This window comes from Psittacula echo (assembly GCF_963264785.1).
Source record: "Psittacula echo genome assembly, chromosome: 7".
Taxonomy (NCBI): domain Eukaryota; kingdom Metazoa; phylum Chordata; class Aves; order Psittaciformes; family Psittacidae; genus Psittacula; species Psittacula echo.
This window is the reverse complement of record NC_137740.1, coordinates 17,263,043-17,281,504: the sequence shown is the minus strand read 5'-3', so window position 1 is coordinate 17,281,504 and position 18,462 is coordinate 17,263,043. Positions and strand designations below refer to the sequence as shown.

Sequence of the window (18,462 nt, the reverse complement as noted above, 5' to 3'; positions counted from 1 at the left end):
GTCTCCCGCCTGCCCGAGCCCGAGCCCCAGCCCGGCGGTCATCACCCCTCAGGCGGTCACCAGACAGCCGGAGGGCGCGAGGAAGTAGGGGGCGGGACTGGGCAGCCGCGACGACCAATAAGCGAAGGCAGGGGAAGAGCGGCAAGGAAGGGAACCAATGGGAGGCTAGCGCGGGAGAAAGCAAAACTGACTCTGAGTCACGGACTTTGCGGCTCTCTCCTTCCCTTACCGCCGCCACCACCACGCATCCCGCTGCGAGACACCGACCCAGGGCAGCTCTGGGCCCCCCGCTCCGGGGCTTAGAAAGCCGCATGCGGAAGGCGCCTCCACAGGATGACAGCTATACTCCAAAGAATTAGTAGGCAGAGCGATAAGGCCGAAAGCAACTCAAGCCCGAGGTGCCGGTTGAAGGTGAGCCAGTTCTCAAGCCTTGCAACGACACCCCGCAGTGCCCGCCCTACCTATGGACACATACAACTTCCAAACGGTCGCGAGGGCAAGCAAGCGAACCGCTGCGCTGCCCCGCCCCCAGGGCGCGCTAACCGCAGAGGTGATTGGCTGCGGCCAGCCACCAGCGGCGGGCTCTGATTGGCTGTGACGACGCTTGAGGCGGTTTCCGGAAGGGGGTGGTGGGAGGAGAAGCAATATGGCGGCGGGGAGCGCAGAGGTACCGCAGGAGATGATGGAGGGTGAGGAGAGCCCTCTCGGGCCAGCATGGTCGCGGCAGCTGAGGAAGTTGGGACGGCTCACTGCTCGGGCAACTCTGCTCTGCGGGGCGGCTGCCAGCTGCGCGGGATGGGGCCCTCCGCGCCCAGGCAGCCATTGAGTGTCCACCCCGAGAGTGGCTTGTTCGGGGGGACGGGGCTGTGGTTGGCCGCCGACCCGGGACGGCCGCCCCAGCCGTTATCCGCTGTATATGTGTGTTACCTGGGGCATGGAGTGGTGCCTTCCGTGAGGCACCACTCCTCCCCGGCGGCTCCGCGCGCGAGATGTGGAAGACGTGGGTTTGTGGAGATGACTGATGTGAAAAATAATCAGGAAGAAATCCCCAGGTGTTGCTTTTCCTCAGTCGCCCATGAAATCAGAATAAATGGGGGGGGGGGGATGAGGAGCAACAAGGGACTTCAGGTCCCCAGGACCAGTGTAGCCACTAGAGATGTGGCTGGGTAAATGGTGAAGGGAGCTTGCAAGTTGTGCAAGGGAGACGGTTGCTTTTATCTACAGGGTTTTATATCTTTTTTTAATTTTTTTGTCTTCACTTCTTTGTGTCATTGGTACTATTGTACATGATACTGATTTTTTTTTTTTTTTCCTAAAAGCTTTAAAAATGTAATAGTTCTAATTCCATCTCAGTAGTCTTTGGAATTGCACTTCATTGATCTAAGAAATTTCCTTTTTCCTCCAGTCTTCTTCCCAGATTGTTGGTTTTAGGAAGATGTGATGGGAGGAAAAAGTGCATCCAAAATCAAAGTAGAAACAAGGGGTAAGAGGCCTTTTATTTAAGACTAAACCTTTCGTTTAGTTAACCTAGGACTTCTACTAACTGCATAGTGGTTTATGTGAATCTTGGTTATTGTATCTGCTTGCTACTTCTTCCCCCTACCCCACTGCTGCAAATAGCCTAATTTTGCTATTATGTATCTCACACAGTTGATAAACGGATTGAATCAGAGGAGTCAGGAGACGAAGAAGGGAAGAAGCAAGCAGTTCGCTTAGTGACAGACCTCAGTCAGCAGAGCCTGAGAGATGAGCAGAATGGAGAGAACTCCACAGGTACCTTGACAACATAAACGGTCACCTTAGGAAGTGTTCTTACCAGTGTGTCCAGTTGCATGTGTGTTTCAGTGTTCTGTGTTTCTTGTGGCTGTGTGATGGTAGTATTGATGTGAGTTAGTAACATGAACTTGCCTTAGACGATCTTCTTAAAAATAAATAAATGGTGGTGTTATTGCTAAAATAAAGCTGCCTTCTTTGTATGGAGCCACTGATATTAGGCCTCTGGTGTTTTCTGATTTACTTATCCATCTGTGTTTCTTTTTGAGATCTTCAATATCAAAATGCGAAACACCTTTACTCATGCTTTTTTTTTTTTTTTTTGTGGAAACATAGTAACTTTCTGTGTAAAGATTCTGTAAATGTTTATTAAAAATTAATATAAGCAGCTTTTCATAATTTTGCTTTAGTGTATGTAGGTTGTTTTGCCTAAAAAGTTGCCAGATTGCTTTGGAAGGCGGAGACTCCTATTTCTATATAGATTGAGGGAAGCTGTCAGTTTTTATTTCTTAGATTTAAAAATTCTAAGACGTATCAAAATTGCATCTTTTTGAATCCTCTTGACTTTTAACTTTTGCTATTGTTTTTATTGCTTGGATTAGAGCATTGGGTAGAAATGCTGACAGACTTTTAAGCCTATGCATGTTTGATGGAAAGGTTTCCTTTACAGTAGCTTGTATAGAATCTGTCAGAGCAGATCCATTTCTGAAGATGTATGGCAATATGACCTGGGCTTTTGGTGCTAGCTAACAATCTGAGATATAATAGCATCCTTTTTATAGAGACGTTCATGTGATTATTATTGTTGTGGAAATGGAAGTGAAATAATGCAGCAAACTTCCTGCAGCAAATTTCAGTCTTTTTTTGACTATGCACCTACTGCATTTCTCTCCTAATCTTCACCTTGGCTGTTAGAATCTAAACGAATCTAAACAAATTCTGTGTAGGTCAAACTCATTGGTAATAGCAAATAAATCCCCGCAACCTTATATATTAATTACAACAGGCTGTGGTGATGACTGTAAAAGTATTCAGAGCTCACCTTGCAAATTGTACATCTCAGGTACTATATGATTAACACAACCATGCAAATCAATCACAGTTTTCCTTTGCATGCACAACACTGAGTATTTGTTCAGCTGACAGAATTTGGCTGTGAGTTTGAGGTTATATATTTTTATGCTGCTCCCCCAGAAATTGCAATACTGGAGAATATACCTCAAGTGATGCACTGTTATTCCAGTGAAAGCAAGAAAAACACATTCAGATTTGGTGCTGAATTACACTGACATTACTTAATATAAACACCATATAGTTACTACTTCTTCCAAAGTGTTAGAATTCTGAAAACTTCTAGGGCAGAAACCAAGCAGAGGGATAATTTTGGAACATTTGCATTAGCTTCCGTGCCAGCTTTTGAGTTTCTTGTTTGAATGGAAACTGAAGAGTTTTCTACATTCTTCACAGAAAGTCAGAAATAGAAAGAGCTACAGCAGCTGAAATTTCAACTTCATCATTCATCTGATTCTCTGAGGAATAGTGCCTCTGCTCAGAAAGCTTATAACTTGGCTATTTATAATATGTTTCATGCATATGCAGTTAAGAAGTGTAGTTAGGCTTTTAGTTGCTCTAAATGCTTGTGGTACTGTGAACTTACGTAACTCAGTAACTACTGCTCTATACTGCGGAATCTGGGTTTCCTGAATGTCGTCTTTTTTTCCTACATCTGCAAAGCTGTGCAGCCTGCAGGCGTGGGTTACACAGGAATTCACTGGCGTAACTTCACTGCCACAGCAACATTTTATTCCCCCTTGAGAAACCTGCTGCATTAAAAAGTGAACTGAAGCACTGTTCATGTTACTGCATGCAAGTGAAATTGCAGTTCTGCTTGTAAAGTGGTGGTAAAATGGTCAGTTTAGAGTGTTCTGTGTCCACTTAGTTCATAAATAAAACGTTGGTTGACAATTGATAGGACTGTAAATTGGGTAGAACCATTTTTGTTTCTCTTCTTTGAGAGAAAATGTAACATTTCCATGCTGATACTGATTTATCAGTGTTACCACATCATGATGTATACCCATCACTTAGACTGCTATGTGGGAGAGTGTTTTATACACAGTACATAAACTTTGACAGTTAGCCTTGTTACATGAATGCCTCCAGTTTTTCATGCTTTTATTTCAGTGAATTTGATACACATATCCTGTGTGATGTGGTTTTGCACCTTTGGACTTGAGTGCCTTTTTTCCTCAGGCTGGCTCTACCAGCACTGGTTGCTTAAAGCCATATGGCAAAAAATAGGAGGATCTACCCTTTGACAGATCCCAGAACAAAGTATTTAACACATTGCCGAAGCTTCATATGTATGAAGTGGTCTGTAGTGGCTGCTGTGATGGAACTCATAATTTTTCTACCAGCCAAACAAGACCAAAGTTTTTTTTACCTGAGTTATTCTTTGAAAGAAGAATTTATTTTTTTATTTACAGAGTGCATGGCTGGCTTTACTGTTTGACAACTTTAAAGTCTCAAAAGGAGAAATTCGTTCACCTTAAGCACTAACTACTAGTACAGCTTAGTACAAGGAGAACAGTTTTGGGTTTTATGTGATATCTGAAATAACTGTTGTTCCAGACTTGGACCATGTTCCTGTTGGCTGTAAGTTCAGCTAGGTACTTGTTCGGCTTGCAGCACTTTGTGCTGGTGGCCTTTGCACCCTAGAAATAGGTCAAATAGATGCAGCCTTAGCAGCAGGATAGGGTATCCCACTGCCCTGCTGAAGTGCACAGCTCCTCATCTGGAAGAAAAATAAGAAAATCCAAGTGTTGTCCACTGCTAAAATGCTGACAGATGTATGTATGTATGTATGTATGCATGCATGTCAGTTTTGGTGGCATTTCTATACCACAATTAAATGTCACCAAACCTACCGGCTCATTTTGCGTCCCCAGGATACCATTTATGCTTCCTACTAATTTATGCTATAAAGAATATTAAAAATGAAGGACAGAGGATTGCTTTTCAGTTGTAACTTTGTGAGTCAGTTCAGTTAGTTCTCTTTCCTATTTGAATGTCTGAGGAGTAGCCCAGATACAGCAAGGTAAATGATGGTGCGTGGAGCTATCAAAACCTTGGCATTTGATGGCAGTATTAAAAACTATAATGCTTGTACTGTTCATCCTTACAGTACTACTTAATGAGCCAAGCATCAGTAGGTAAACACTTGTGAAGTATAGGGGGCATTTGGCGTTTACAAGGATGCTGTAACCATGCTGGACTATAAAAACAGTGATTTCTTCTGGGTTAATGGAATTAGCTTGCATGTGGTAGTGCAGGAGTTAATGCAAAGCCTTTGGGATGTGACTAATTAAAGTTTTTTATTTTTTTGGTACTGAAGCTAAACACAGAAGAGGAAAGAGGTTGCACATTGTATGTCTGTTTTGCAAAGTCAAATTAGACTTTCTTTGGAAGTTGATGCAACTAGCACTCTGCCTTCAACAAAAATGGGAATCAGGCATGAATTATTCAGCATAAATTTATCCAGTAAACTTCACTCCTTCTTGTGCTGTGCAAGCATAGCAAACGTTGGGTTGTCTTCCAGAGCTATAAACACATTTTCCAAGAAAAAATATGCAGCGTGGTAGTGTTTTTCTAGCATATTAGTGAGTTCAGTCAAACAAAAGAAGGGAGATCCACAGAATCACAGAATTATTAGGGCTGGAAGGGACCTCTGGAGATCATCTAGTCTGCCAAGGCAGGTTACACAGAAACATGTCCAGGCGGGTTTTTAATGTCTCCAGAGAGGGAGACTGCACAGTGTCCCTGGGCAGCCTGTTCCAGTGCTCTGCCACCCTCAACATAAAGTTCTTCCTCAAGTGGAGGTGAAACTTCTTGTGTTTTAGTTTATTGCCGTTGCTCCTTGTCCTGTGCCCTTCTTGGGCACCACTGAAAAGAGTCTGGCACCATCCTCCTGGCACCTGCCGTTGAGATATTTATATGCATTAATGAGATCCCCTCTCAGTCTCATCTTCTCTAGACTGAAAAAGCGCAGCTCCCACAATCTCTCCTCATAAGAAAGATGCTTCAGACCCCTGATCATCTTTGTGACTCTCTGCTGGACTGTCTCCAGTAGCTCCTTGTCTTTCTTGTACTGAGGAGCCCAGAACTGGACGCAGTACTCCATATGTGGCTTCACCAGGGTTGAGTAGAAGAGGAGGATCACCTCCCTTGACCTGCTGGCCATACTCCTCCCAGTGCACCTTGGACACTCCTGTGCCTCCAGGCCACAAGGGCACACTGCTGGCTCATAGTCACCTTACCATCTACCAATACTCCCAGGTCCCTCTCAGCTTAACTGCTGTCTGGTAGGCCAGCCCCCAGCCTGTACTGGCACTTGGGGTTCTTCCTCTCCAGGTGCAGGACTGTCCTGGGTTCAGCAGCAGCAGTCAGTTTTTCTCCTTCTTAGTAGCTGGTGCAATGCTATGGTTTTGACTTTCGGCCTGGGAATAATACTGATAAAGCCGATGTTTTCAGTTGCTGGTCAGAATGTTTACCCTGACCAAGGACTTTGTGAGTCTCATGCTCGGCCAGGGAGGAGGAGAAGCCGGGAGGAAGCAGGGACAGGACACCTGATCCAAACTAGCCAAAGAGGTATTCCATACCACAGCATGTTATGCCCAGGGATGTAACTAGGAGTTACCCGGAAGGGCACGTCCTCTTCTCTGTTGGGCTCATTTCCGGCGGGTGGTATCATATTCTCTTCCCTTGTTATTTCTCTTATTATTATTATTGGTGGCAGCAGTAGTGATTTGTGTTATACCTTAGTTACTGGACTGTTTTTATCTCAACCCGTGGGAGTTACATTCTTTCGATTCTCCTCCCCATCCCTCCCGGGGGGGGGGGGGATGTAGTAGAAACTGTGTGGCTGACTTGCCGACTGGCTTAAACCACGACAAGGACCCTACTCTTGCCCTTGTTGAACCTCATTAGGTTTCTCCCTGCCCAGTTCTCCAGCTTATCAAGGTCCTGCTGGATGGCAGCACAGCCTTGAGGTATATCAGCCACTCACCCAGCTTTGTATCATCAACAGACTTGCTGAAGGTACAGTCTAGCCCTTAATCCAGGTTGTTGAATAGCAACTTGAATAAGACTGACCCAGTATTGATCCATGGGAACACCACTGAAAAAAATCCATGCAGGTGTGTGCACAACATTGAGAAAAGCTGACAGTAATTAGGAAAGAAATGATAAGGGTGGGGTTGCTGAAATGCTTGTTCCTTCCTGGCACTGTCACTAGACAGTTAAGAGTCCTTGGCCATGTTTTAGGTTATCAGAGGAGCACAAACACTTTGGGAGGTGTATATCAGAGGGATGATGTCCATAAGTGTAAAGAAAAGGAATCCTGCCCAGCCTTCAGGCAACATTATCCAGCAGCCACACAGGCATATCTTTTGCATTTAGGCAAAACTTCTGTTAAGAGAGCTTGGTGTTTAGCTGTCACCATGAAAGCCAAATAGGTGAAGAATATTTTTAATGCAACAGAGTATCTGAACTGTGCATCTTCTGAGGAGCATTTGTTCCCTTTGCCTCTCTAGATGTTAACCATTGTTATCTTGCCTTTAGCTGTCAGGTAGAAATTCATAATGTATTTGCTTTTCCTGCAGAAGAAGCAGAGACACCAGTGGACATGGAAACAATTAGCCTGGACCCAGAAGCTGAGGTAAAGGCAGATTTTTGTCCTTACGGGCTTTATACAGCAGGAAGAAAAGGTCTAGGCAAAGGCAAGTATTGAAACCCAGTTAAAAGATCTAATTCTTCCGAAGGTGCTGGCTACCAGTGAGCTGATTGCTGCTGTCAGACCCATGATTTGTAATTGGCACAGATACTTAACCAGCTTTGTGTCTTGGCATTGACAGCCTCATGAGCCAGTTAGCTGCAGAGTTTTTAAGTGTGGGTGGGGTGAAGTGCTCTATTTCTCTTTAATTAACTGACCTGCAAAACTGGAACATCTGGGATGGGACAGCATGGATGTAAAGTGCATGGGCTGATTGCCAGTGCAGAGTTAACATTCACAGAATGACCAGGCTATTTGAACTATCAGTGATTCCTGTTAATCTGATGCCTGGAACTGAAAATAGCGAGGTGTGTTCCAGTTCAGCCCTAGCAAAGTGGGTAAGAGAATGTTATGCAACACTTCACTCATGCTAGGCAGCAGAATTTGTCTGTCTCAGTAAACTCAGAAATTACTGCAAAAGATTTCTGATTTTGGCAAAACAATGCTCAGACTCAGGAAAGGGCTGTTGCCTTTTCACAGATACTGTGTTTTCATTTGACAGGCTTAGGCCACCTGTTTCCCCTGGGGTTGGTGCCAGACCAGTTCTCACTAGCTTTTTGAAGGGAAGTTTTAATGTGTTACACATTTTGTAAGTCTGTCATTTTCCTTAGAACAAAGTACCAGGTTGGTCTTTGAAAAGTGTTTTAAAACAACTGCTGAATCCTTCCATTTCTCTTTTAGGATGTTGACTTGAATCATTTCCGAATTGGGAAGATTGAAGGATTTGAGGTGCTCAAGAAAGTGAAGGTATCAGTCTTAAGGAATAGAGAATGCCTCTTGGAATTCGAGAATGACCTATAAGAGGGCAGATATAGGTTGAGATCCTGATGGGTTCACTTCAGGTTTAACTGAAGGAGATAGTGTTTATCCATTTGTCAAGTAATAAAAATCCTGGGGTTTTACAAGTTGGTTTTGTGAGTGAGAAACAACACATCAGGGTTTATCCTAAGGAATACATTCTGTACATGTACAGCAAGCTTAACACAGAATAATATAGATTAAAAAGGACCTCTGGAGGGCTCTAGTAAAGCCCTGCTCAAAGCAAGTTCAGTTAGAGCATGTTGCTTAAGGCCTTCTCCAGCCAAGTTCTTGAGTATTTCCAAGGAAGGAGATTACATAGTCTCTCTGAGGTCTTGTTAGAGTGTCTGACCATCTGTGTGGTAAAAAGATTTCCTTCTGTAGAGTTGGAATGAAAGAAGAAAAGATTCTATTTAAAAAAACAACCACCAACAACCAAAAAAATCCCACCCACACAAAAAAGCCCCCCACAAAACACAACACCACCAAAAAATCCCCAAACCAAAACCCAACAGAACTTTATGGAGAAAAAGAATCCAAACCACTTTATTGTCAGAATGCCATTAATATCCATTTTCCTGTTTGTTTTCAAACTTTTCTCCATCTATTAGACTCTGTGTCTCCGTCAGAATTTGATTAAGCGCATTGAGAACCTGGAGCAATTGCAGACCTTGCGGGAACTGGATCTCTATGACAATCAAATTCGGAAGATTGAGAACTTGGAGTCTCTGGTGGAACTTGAGTGAGTCCAGGGGAATCACTAGGATTAGTTTGAGGGTGGTTTGCTGTGCACTGAGTTACTCATGCTGCACTTATTCCAGTATTTATCACACAGGCCTTGCTCATGATTCATTTGGGTGCTGTGAAGGGTAATGTCTGTTATCCATTAACATGTAACCTGTGCAGTCAACTAGTTTCATTAACCTGAAGCTCACCAGGGACAGTCAGCTGGAAATGAAACACGTGCTGTGTAAGGCAGTTTGCAGCTTCTGTGCAGGTGTGGAAGCACTCAGGCACCCCTTGCTCTTGGCAGCGAGAGCTTGGTATAACAGGTTTTTATTCCTGACAAGAGATTTCAGGTGAGATTAGGACTTCTTATGGTGGGTGTTAGGGAAGGAGTAGTGCTCTCACAGTTTCATGCTTAGGGAAGGCCTTGATACTGTCCTGTAAAAGGCAGATCATGTAGGCATGTATCTTTCCCAGGGAATATTCAGTACCGAAGATTGGCTTCCTCCCACAGTGGTACTTCACGGCTGGGCGAAACAATGGCTGTCTTCTGCATGTGACAGGTTATCCTTTTTCCCTGACACACTATAGAAATATCTTGAAAGTTATATTTGTTGCCATCTCCAATAAAAATAAGTAACACTTATGACTGTAGCCTTAAGACCTAGTAGAGTCTGATCTCTGCAGATAGTGAGGCTCTCCACCAATTTACAGGTGTCTCTTCCAGAGTCATCTGCGCCTGATGGACTGAAGTGACCTTTGTTTTGTTTTACCTCAGGGTCCTGGACATCTCCTTTAACGTTCTGCGACACATTGAAGGACTTGATCAATTTAGCCAACTTAAAAAACTCTTCCTTGTCAACAACAAAATCAGCAAAATTGAGAATTTGAGCAACTTGCAGATGCTGCAGATGTTAGAGTTGGGATCCAATCGAATTCGGGTAGGCTTGCTCTGCAAGATGTAAGCTGGAGAGTTCTGAGCTCTTTGGCTTGGGGTTAACGTTTTCTGAAAGTGCACTTCATTGACTTACACTTGCAGTTCTGTTCTTGTTATTATTCCAGTCATTTAATGTGTAATTGCTTATTGCTGTGCATGCTCTGTGCTTTAATCATGTGTGCATGGAGTGCCTGGCTACTAAAGTACTATTTTATTGATTTCTCTCTTTAGCAAGCTCATGCACCCCCTGTGTGTTGCCTTTTGCAGGTGATGGTTTCCTTCTGCTACAGAGTACTTCTGCATTGTAAAATTTGTGACTTTTTCGGTGTAGGTTATTTAAAATCTATTCCACTTAAGGGGAAGGAAGCAGTTCCGAGTAGTCTGTCCTTCCTTAAGGTGTGCTTCCCTGTGTTTTGCCCAGTTTGTAAGAGAACTGGTGAAAGAGAAGACACAAAAGACTAGCCACGTGCAAAGTAAACTATTGATTTTTAGAAGCTTTTTCCAATTCTGTACACTTTAGATAATATTTCTAACAGATGAGTGCATTTCAGTCTGAAAATTGTGTAAGTTGGTGCTCCTCATTTACAGTATCTGAAAAATTACTTGTTAGGCTGAAAGAGCAAATTAGGGAAAGAACTGTTTGTCCTCTCTATTTCAAGCCTTGTGCAAGCACACTTCTCTTTCTGGAAAAGGAAATTTCAGCTATTATAACAGCCTTTGAAGGCAGAAATGTATGCTGCTTTTATGAATTGGAAAATTTTTATTTTGCTCCTAAAGGTAAATTGGACTGAATTATTTTCCATCAAAAACAAATTCTATTTTGTAAATTAAGTTACTTAGGGGAATAAATCTAGAGTGTGAGAGCATCAGCCAGATCAGGTGAGTGATCAGGAACCTTGGAATTTACATAGGTAGGGGAAACATGATTTAGAGAGAGGCACTTTCCTTTATTCAGCTGTAGGCTGAGCACACTGATCCTTACACCTCAAAAGCTGGGTTAAGCAAGAGTGTGCTGTCTTCCATATCTAAGCATCACTACCTTCTGCAAAAAGAAACAAATCAGCTAGATTTCTGAATTGATACTTAGGTGGTACATTGCCATTAATATTGTCAAGCCAAAGAATATCTTTTAAGCAATTAGGTTACATTTATTTTGTGTGTTTTCTCAGCACTGAGCCCGAGCATATTAACAAAACAACCCAGAGCCCCAAAATTATCACTGTTGGGTAAAATACATATGCTTGTATTGTGGAATTGGTAAGCTTCTTAAATTACTTAATTTTTAGCAGTGTTTTTCTGTTTATCTGCTAATTCTCTTCTGGCTTCTTCAAACAGCTCTGCTCTATGCTGCTAATGGCTTTATTGGAGTGGGTAACCTGTGTCTAGGCTAGGCATGAAGAAATACATCTCATGGTAATTGGGGTGCCTAGAACTCTTTTAATAGCTTTCTGTTGGGAGGATGGCCTTGCTTTGTGCTTTACAAGTAGGCATCTCCTTACTCTTTAGGGTAAAAGCCTATGGACTCTGTTCAGGTAGCGTTCTTGGCTTTGAGGTGCCTCATATACTCATCCCCTGTGCATTAAAGCTTCTGCAGTAATGCTGTCTTAGTCATTTTGCTGCACACTCTAACCTTTTGAAGTGGGTCAGTCATGACTTCCTAAGCACTTGCAGTTCTGTTCCTTTTGTATGAATGGTGGGGAGGCAGAACTTCATGCTTGAGCTGACACATTTCATGCTTTTTTCCAGACTTGGACTGAGGCAACTATAAGGCAAGCACTTACTTATTTGCTCCTTAGATCTTTTTTCTCCTCATGTCCATCTGTTTCATACTCTCACTTACCTGTGGCTTTTTTATAGTTTTAAGGACCGTTTTATTCCCCTGACTATATCTTCTCAGTATCCTCAAGAATCACAAGTATTTCCTCCTCGTGGCTGGGGGAGCTACCAATGAGCAGCAAATCTATCATTTTCTTGCAAAGTCAAAACAGGGGTAAGTCCACAGGCTAGAAGGAGGGTGAATCCAAATCTGAGCTGATAAACATCTTATGTTGAATCTGGTGGCAGTTGCGGGATAGAGGTTGAAAAGCTGCTTTCCTTTCCAGAAGGTATCTCTGAATTCATAGTGTGTGTGTTTGTGTCCATCTTCCTGTTCCTTTATACATGTGCAGGTAAATATGCACACACACAAACACACAGTAACCTAAGGTGTGGTAGGACTCTGTAGCCTGTCTTACCAGCACTACTAGTCTCTGAAACTGCCAGACAAAAAGGATGTGGAAAAGCTGAGGTGTCACAAGGTACTGAGCACCCAAATCCTCTCTTTTCTTCAGTTTAAAGGAGCCTCTTTTTAAGCCCACGCTTTTCCCCTTTTCTTGCCCTTTTTTCTCTCTTCTCTTCATGCTTTCTGGTGCCTTTGTAAATAAAGAATTCTTGATGGCTCACAGAGATCCTTACTTTCTCCCACTGAAGGTTGAGCTCAGGACTTAAACTGGTATAGCATGTATGTTCTGCCAGTAGCATGTACATTTAAAACACATACATCACTTTAATTGGTCTGTGTATGTTCTGTCAGTAGCAAGAATATATAGTCAGTAGTTAAATATATGAACACATACACCCATGAGACTCTTAACCCTGCTCATGACAGCTGTTGTGCACATAAGCTGAAGAGCTTGTCTCTGTTTTATGTGGTCACCGGTGGGCATTTGCAAATTGTGTTTTCTCCTCCCAGATTCTCTTTCCATTCACTAGCGACAGATTTTTCTTCCTTCACAAATGAGTGTCTCCTGCCCAGAATGTACCTTGTGGCACAGGGAATGTCATTTTCAGTGCTCCCTGAGCCTTTCCATTCTCTGCTCTTGCTGCCTGGGCAGCAGAGGCAACAGCTGGGGCAGAGTGACATAGCCGTTGCTGTGTTGAATTGCAGTGCCACAAGCCAGTTGTCACATGGGCTGAGGTTCAGTGTTGCTGCGCAGTCCTGCACTTATTCTTGGGTCACAAGGGAGGCCCTACCTTGTGCATGCTTTGTGTTGTGGAATTGACAAGTTTGCGTTTCCCAGGAATGCAGCTCCGTGGATTAAGGCTAGAAAATGCCAACCACATCTACAGGTTGGAGTTCTGCATCACAGCAATAACGCTGTGTCCTTTGGTCATTTTGCAGGTAATTGAAAACATCGACGCCTTGGCTAATCTTGATAGTCTGTTCCTTGGAAAGAATAAAATCACCAAGCTCCAGAACTTGGATGCACTAACAAACTTAACTGTGCTCAGTATACAGGTATTAGTTCTACTTTGTACTGTTATGTTTGAACAGCCTTGGTTATATGAACAGCCTTGTAATTTATGGTAAGCTCTTCTGAATCAGCAGGTTTCAGTGTTTGAGTCAAACTCTTGTACTGGAACAACGTGTGATATTTTTTTGTGCTAACTTTTCTCATTTTTACATACTAAATGAAATTGGCAGGCACTGATAAAATGATAAAACAAATACTTGATTTTTATGCAAGAAAGACGGGAAATTTATGTTATCCCCCATTTCCTTCCTGAAATACAGTTTCCTAATACGTTACAATAACATCAAATGAGTTATGCCCGGGAAGTTGTTATAAGGGCTCAGTGTCACTAACCTCTTCCTGAAGAGGGAAGAAACGTGAACAAGCCTGTGCTTAATGAAATCTGGCCTTAACTAGCTGATGGGAAGTTTCTTTCTTTTGAAAAGGTGGAATAAAAGACACTCAACAAATTTATGTCACTGAGTCACCTTCTTGTCCACATGACAATGGTGGTGTATTCTGGTACCTCTTATAGCTGTTGGTGAGACAGGCATGCTCACTACATGTTGTAATACCTGTACGCATCGTCATTCTATAGGATGTAAAGAATTATCTTCTGTGGAGTGTATTGGGATTGAAGTGTTGTAACTCCTGTTCTGACCTTTCCATTGAAAAGACTTAAAAAATTAATGCTATTAAGACCTAGGCCTGTCCAAAGACACCAAATGGAAAACTTTCAGGCTACAACTTTTGATGGGAAGTTCAGAGTCTGATTCTTCTAAACTTAAACGCCTTGGCTTGATGGAACAAGCTGAGCTCATGAGATCAGTGTGGACCCAAGCAGACTATTTCCCCTGCCCATCAATACATCAGATGGATGAATATATGAAATACATGCTTTTTCTTCAGTAACTCCCCTGGGGTTTGGTTTGTTTAGAGTGGACTTAAGCTGTCATTTCTCTTTCAGAATAACCGTCTGACCAAGATAGAGGGGCTGCAGAGCTTGGTGAATCTGCGTGAGCTGTACCTCAGCCACAATGGCATTGAAGTCATCGAGGGACTAGAGAACAATGTGAGCAGGCTCTTACTAAGTGTGGGACAGGACTGTTGCCCCAAGCTGCTCCTGTTAGTGGCTGTGTTTGTCTGGAAGCTTTTGTTCCTCAGCTTCCCCAGTTGTATGTGGGGTTCTCAGTCTCTTCAAAAGACCACAAAGATCTAAGTATTTGTTAAATTATCTTGCATGGGTGAAGCTTCTCCAGAGCTTCTAGAGTAGGTGTGTTTTCATGACCTGGGGAGGGGAAACACAAGATGTGATTAATGCAGTAGCCTGGCTGATCTTCAGAAGTGGAGAGACTGATGGCCACAGCTGGCTGTCTCTACTGCAGCCTTCCAGACAGCAGGTTGTAGATACCCAAGGAGGAAGCCTCAGTGTGACAGCAACGGGAGCTGGGACTAAGAGAGATAAGTCGTGGCTTGTGGCTTCATGTAAACATACATTTCTAGATGTCTGGATAGGATGGATTTCACAGAAGCCTGTAGTGTTTTCATTCTTGCCTGACAGTAGATGGCATTGTGAGAAAGCAGAGACAGTCTGGAACTTAGTTGGCTGGCAAGGCAGGAAAACATAAAACTTCTAGAACTTGATTTTCCTCCTGCCGAAAGTTTTTCAACTCTGCTGCTCAAGAAGACACTTAAGAGCTGATTTTTAATGGGTTTCTCTTAACGTACTGCAAGGAAAGCTCACTTTTTAGGAGTCCTCAGCTGGCAGTTGCCATCTGGCCAGTGATTGCTTTCATTTTTTCCAGAGGGACTGGGAGGTCAGTAACCCAGCTGAATTAAAACAGTCTTCCTTGCTATGTTTAGGCAGTGAGAGTTCCTGTGCTGCATGCAAGAGGCTGGCAACAAAGTGTCTGCTTCTGGGATTTCCAGCTCTGGGCCTGGAAAAACTGAGGCAGAGAAGATGAAAGAAAGCTCAGTCTAATGTTTTTGTGTTTCTTTGTTTAGAACAAACTCACAATGCTGGACATTGCAGCCAACAGAATCAAGAAGATTGAAAATGTCAGTCACCTAACAGAGCTGCAGGAATTCTGGGTAAGCACAACCTGGAGTTGTTCCTGAAATGTCTTCAGTGGTGAAAGAATCCCTTCTGGTAGGGAGTAGTGGGAGGATTGTGTGTACTTTTGTGTCTTGGAGTAAATTCTTCCTGTTCTGGTGATCAGCTTTAAGGTCTTGACAGTCTGCATGGACAGAGTAAGTGATGGTTTCCTCAGGGGAAAGAGTTGAGCTTAAAAACTTCCTTGCAGGGCTTTGCTTAGTGTTAAGGAGCCTGTCTGTACCTAGGAGATAGCCCCTGCCTTCACACGTGTGATGATTATGAAACAGCCCTACTGTGTCCTATTTTTGCAGATCTCATCTTTCCTTAAGTGAACATGACAGTGTAAGGGGGGCAAGCTGATATTGTCTCACCAGTGCAGTAGATCACGGTACCTGTTTAGAGGAGAGTTCATATGTTCATATATCATTATGAAGAAAACAAAACTGTCCTCTTACTTCCATTCCTGTGAGGTAGATAACTGTTCAGGGTTGCTTCTGTTTCTTTCTGACACCCTAAATAGGTAAGCCCTTTGTCATTCATAAGTCAGGTCAGGAAATATGCAGAGAACCCCCTCCTGAAACATAAAGTCCTTTAACACCTTAAGGAAGTAGAATTTCAAATCCTAGAGACTCTGGGAATCTCCTGACAGTTTCCCAGCACCACCTTCGCAGTGGAGGGACTAACACATCTGAAGGTCCAGTGACCTGGCTCAGGTAATGTTGTGATGAGCTGTAGCAAAAGGAAAGATCTAGCAGGTTTTCTTCAGGATCTTAGACCAGGGTGTTAACTACAAAGCCTTCTTCAGATGGAACACTGGCAGTTCCCATGAAGAAGCAATTTTCTTTCACTGAACTAGCTAGTGGGACGCAGCTGGAGAAAATGGAGCGCTTATCTGCCATGCAGCAAAGAGAAGAGATTCAGAGCAGCCCTGTGGAGAAGGACCTGGGGGTTTTGGTTGATGAGAAAATGAACATGAGCCGGCAGTGTGCGCTCGCAGCCCAGAAAGCCAAATGTATCCTGGGCTGCATCAAGAGGAGCGTGACCAGCAGGTTGAAGGAGGTGATCCTGCCCCTCTACTCTGCTCTCGTGACACCTCACTTGGAGTATTGTGTGCAGTTCTGGTGTCCTCAACATAAAAAGGACATGGAACTGTTGGAACAAGTTCAGAGGAGGGCCATGAGGATGATCAGGGGAATCGAGCACCTCCCGTATGAAGACAGGCTGAGAAAGTTGGGGCTGTTCAGCCTGGAGAAGAGAAGGCTGAGTGGAGACCTCATAGCAGCCTTCCAGTATCTGAAGGGGGCCTATAAGGATGCTGGAGAGGGACTCTTCATTAGGGACTGTAGTGATAGGACAAGGGGTAATGAGTGAAAACTTAAAACAAGGGAAGTTTAGATTGGATATAAGGAAGAAATTCTTTCCTGTGAGGGTGGTGAGGCACTGGAATGGGTTGCCCAGGGAGGTTGTGAATGCTCCATCCTTGGCGGTGTTCAAGGCCAGGTTGGACAGAGCCTTGGGTGACATGGTTTAGTGTGAGGTGTCCCTGCCCATGGCAGGGGGGTTGGAACTAGATGATCTTAAGGTCCTTTCCAACCCTAACTATTCTGTGATTCTATGATCCTGAAATGGGGCACAAATTTCCCACTTTACTGGGGATGCCCAGTGCAAGGAACTACAGTTGTTGAGGGGTACCAGGGCAAATACATTGATTCTTTATATAATGTATATATTACTATTTTTAAAGGTGGTGGTGGTGTAGTGAGTGCCTCTGTATCCAAAAGCAATGGGTGGCTGAAGTCTCTAGGTTGGACAGCACATTGCCACCTTGCACACTTGGCTTTCTTGCCCAGCCAGGTGAAGCATTCATTCCTTTGCATGGGAATTCCTTTGCAGTGCCACCACTGAGGCAGCTCCCAGGCTGAGCGGAGGAGAGCCTGAACAGGAGAGCTCTGTGCTTTCTCTGGTGTACAGGAGCAGGTTATGTGGAGAAGAGGAGAGGGGAAAATGTCACTTTTCACACAGTTTGGGACCTTTTTTAATGTTTCCTGGGAAGTCATGAAAGTAATAATAGATGTTACAGTAGAAGAAACATTTAACAAAGATTTCCAACCCTTAAATGAACAGTGTATGGGCTGGGACACTCTACAGACTGTCTCAGTGTCCTGCTAGGGCTTTCCCAGCACTGCTGTGGGTAGTTTCCTGCTCACCATGCTTACTTTGGCAGTGCCTGTGTGTGTGAGGGTGGCTGTGTGTGCTCTGCAGATGAATGATAATCTGGTCGAGAGCTGGAGTGACCTGGATGAGCTGAAGGGAGCAAAGAACTTGGAAACCGTCTATCTGGAGCGAAACCCCCTGCAGAAGGACCCCCAGTACCGGCGCAAGATCATGCTGACCCTCCCCACTGTCCGGCAGATCGATGCCACCTTTGTTCGATTCTGAGCCTCCTGCTGCCCAATCTCTCTCCTGCCCTCCTTGCAGCAATGTCCCAGCTGGGTTTTTTATCCACTTACCACTCACTCCCCAGGTCTTAAGTACACTGACACTCGCAGAGCAAATGGTCCAGCAAAAGCACTGAATACCAGATCTTGTGTACAATGCACTCATTGTTTTTGAAATGTTGTTGTTATAATAATAATTATTAAATCTTAACACAAGAGACTTCCTTGTGCTTGTGTCTATTATTTATGGCCAAGAAAGATTGCAACACACTGGAGCACTGGAGCCACTTACTGACTTTGGTTGACTCTGTGGGAGTCATCACAGTGGGGAAGTAGATCATCAGCCTGCACAGCATATGGGGCTTCAGGATTCGAGTGTGTTGCAGGGCGCTTAGGTGAGGACCTGGACCCTCATCTCCCCAGGAGGCTGAAGTGCTGGTGGCACAAGCTCCTTTCCACCAAGGAGGAGGTGGGGTGGTCCTGGTGGAGCAGACACCCTGGGTGATGGGCCAACTGCTGCTGGTGGTCGACGGGCTGTTTTGTGAGTACCTGGAGTTGGGGAGGGACAGGCCTCACTCAGGGTGGGGAGGGCT

General features: G+C 44.0%; 1 protein-coding gene across 3 annotated transcripts; it reads left to right on the top strand.

Moving 5' to 3' along the window:
- Positions 1–611: 611 nt before the first annotated feature.
- PPP1R7 (protein phosphatase 1 regulatory subunit 7) lies at positions 612–18,089 on the top strand. 3 transcript variants are annotated; one of them, XM_080623667.1, is made up of 11 exons: positions 612–689; positions 1,406–1,483; positions 1,651–1,773; positions 7,434–7,489; positions 8,285–8,350; positions 9,013–9,143; positions 9,906–10,068; positions 13,225–13,341; positions 14,304–14,408; positions 15,341–15,427; positions 17,694–18,089. In XM_080623667.1, exons 2-11 carry the CDS (start codon positions 1,441–1,443, stop codon positions 17,868–17,870), a joined length of 1,068 nt encoding a protein of 355 aa, XP_080479793.1. In that variant the 5' UTR covers positions 612–689; positions 1,406–1,440; the 3' UTR covers positions 17,871–18,089. The 3 variants fall into 3 exon arrangements, with proteins under 3 accessions (XP_080479793.1, XP_080479795.1, XP_080479794.1); XM_080623669.1 differs by having other exon boundaries at positions 17,656–17,773; XM_080623668.1 differs by lacking the exon at positions 1,406–1,483 and having other exon boundaries at positions 638–689.
- The last annotated feature ends 373 nt before the right edge of the window (positions 18,090–18,462 follow it).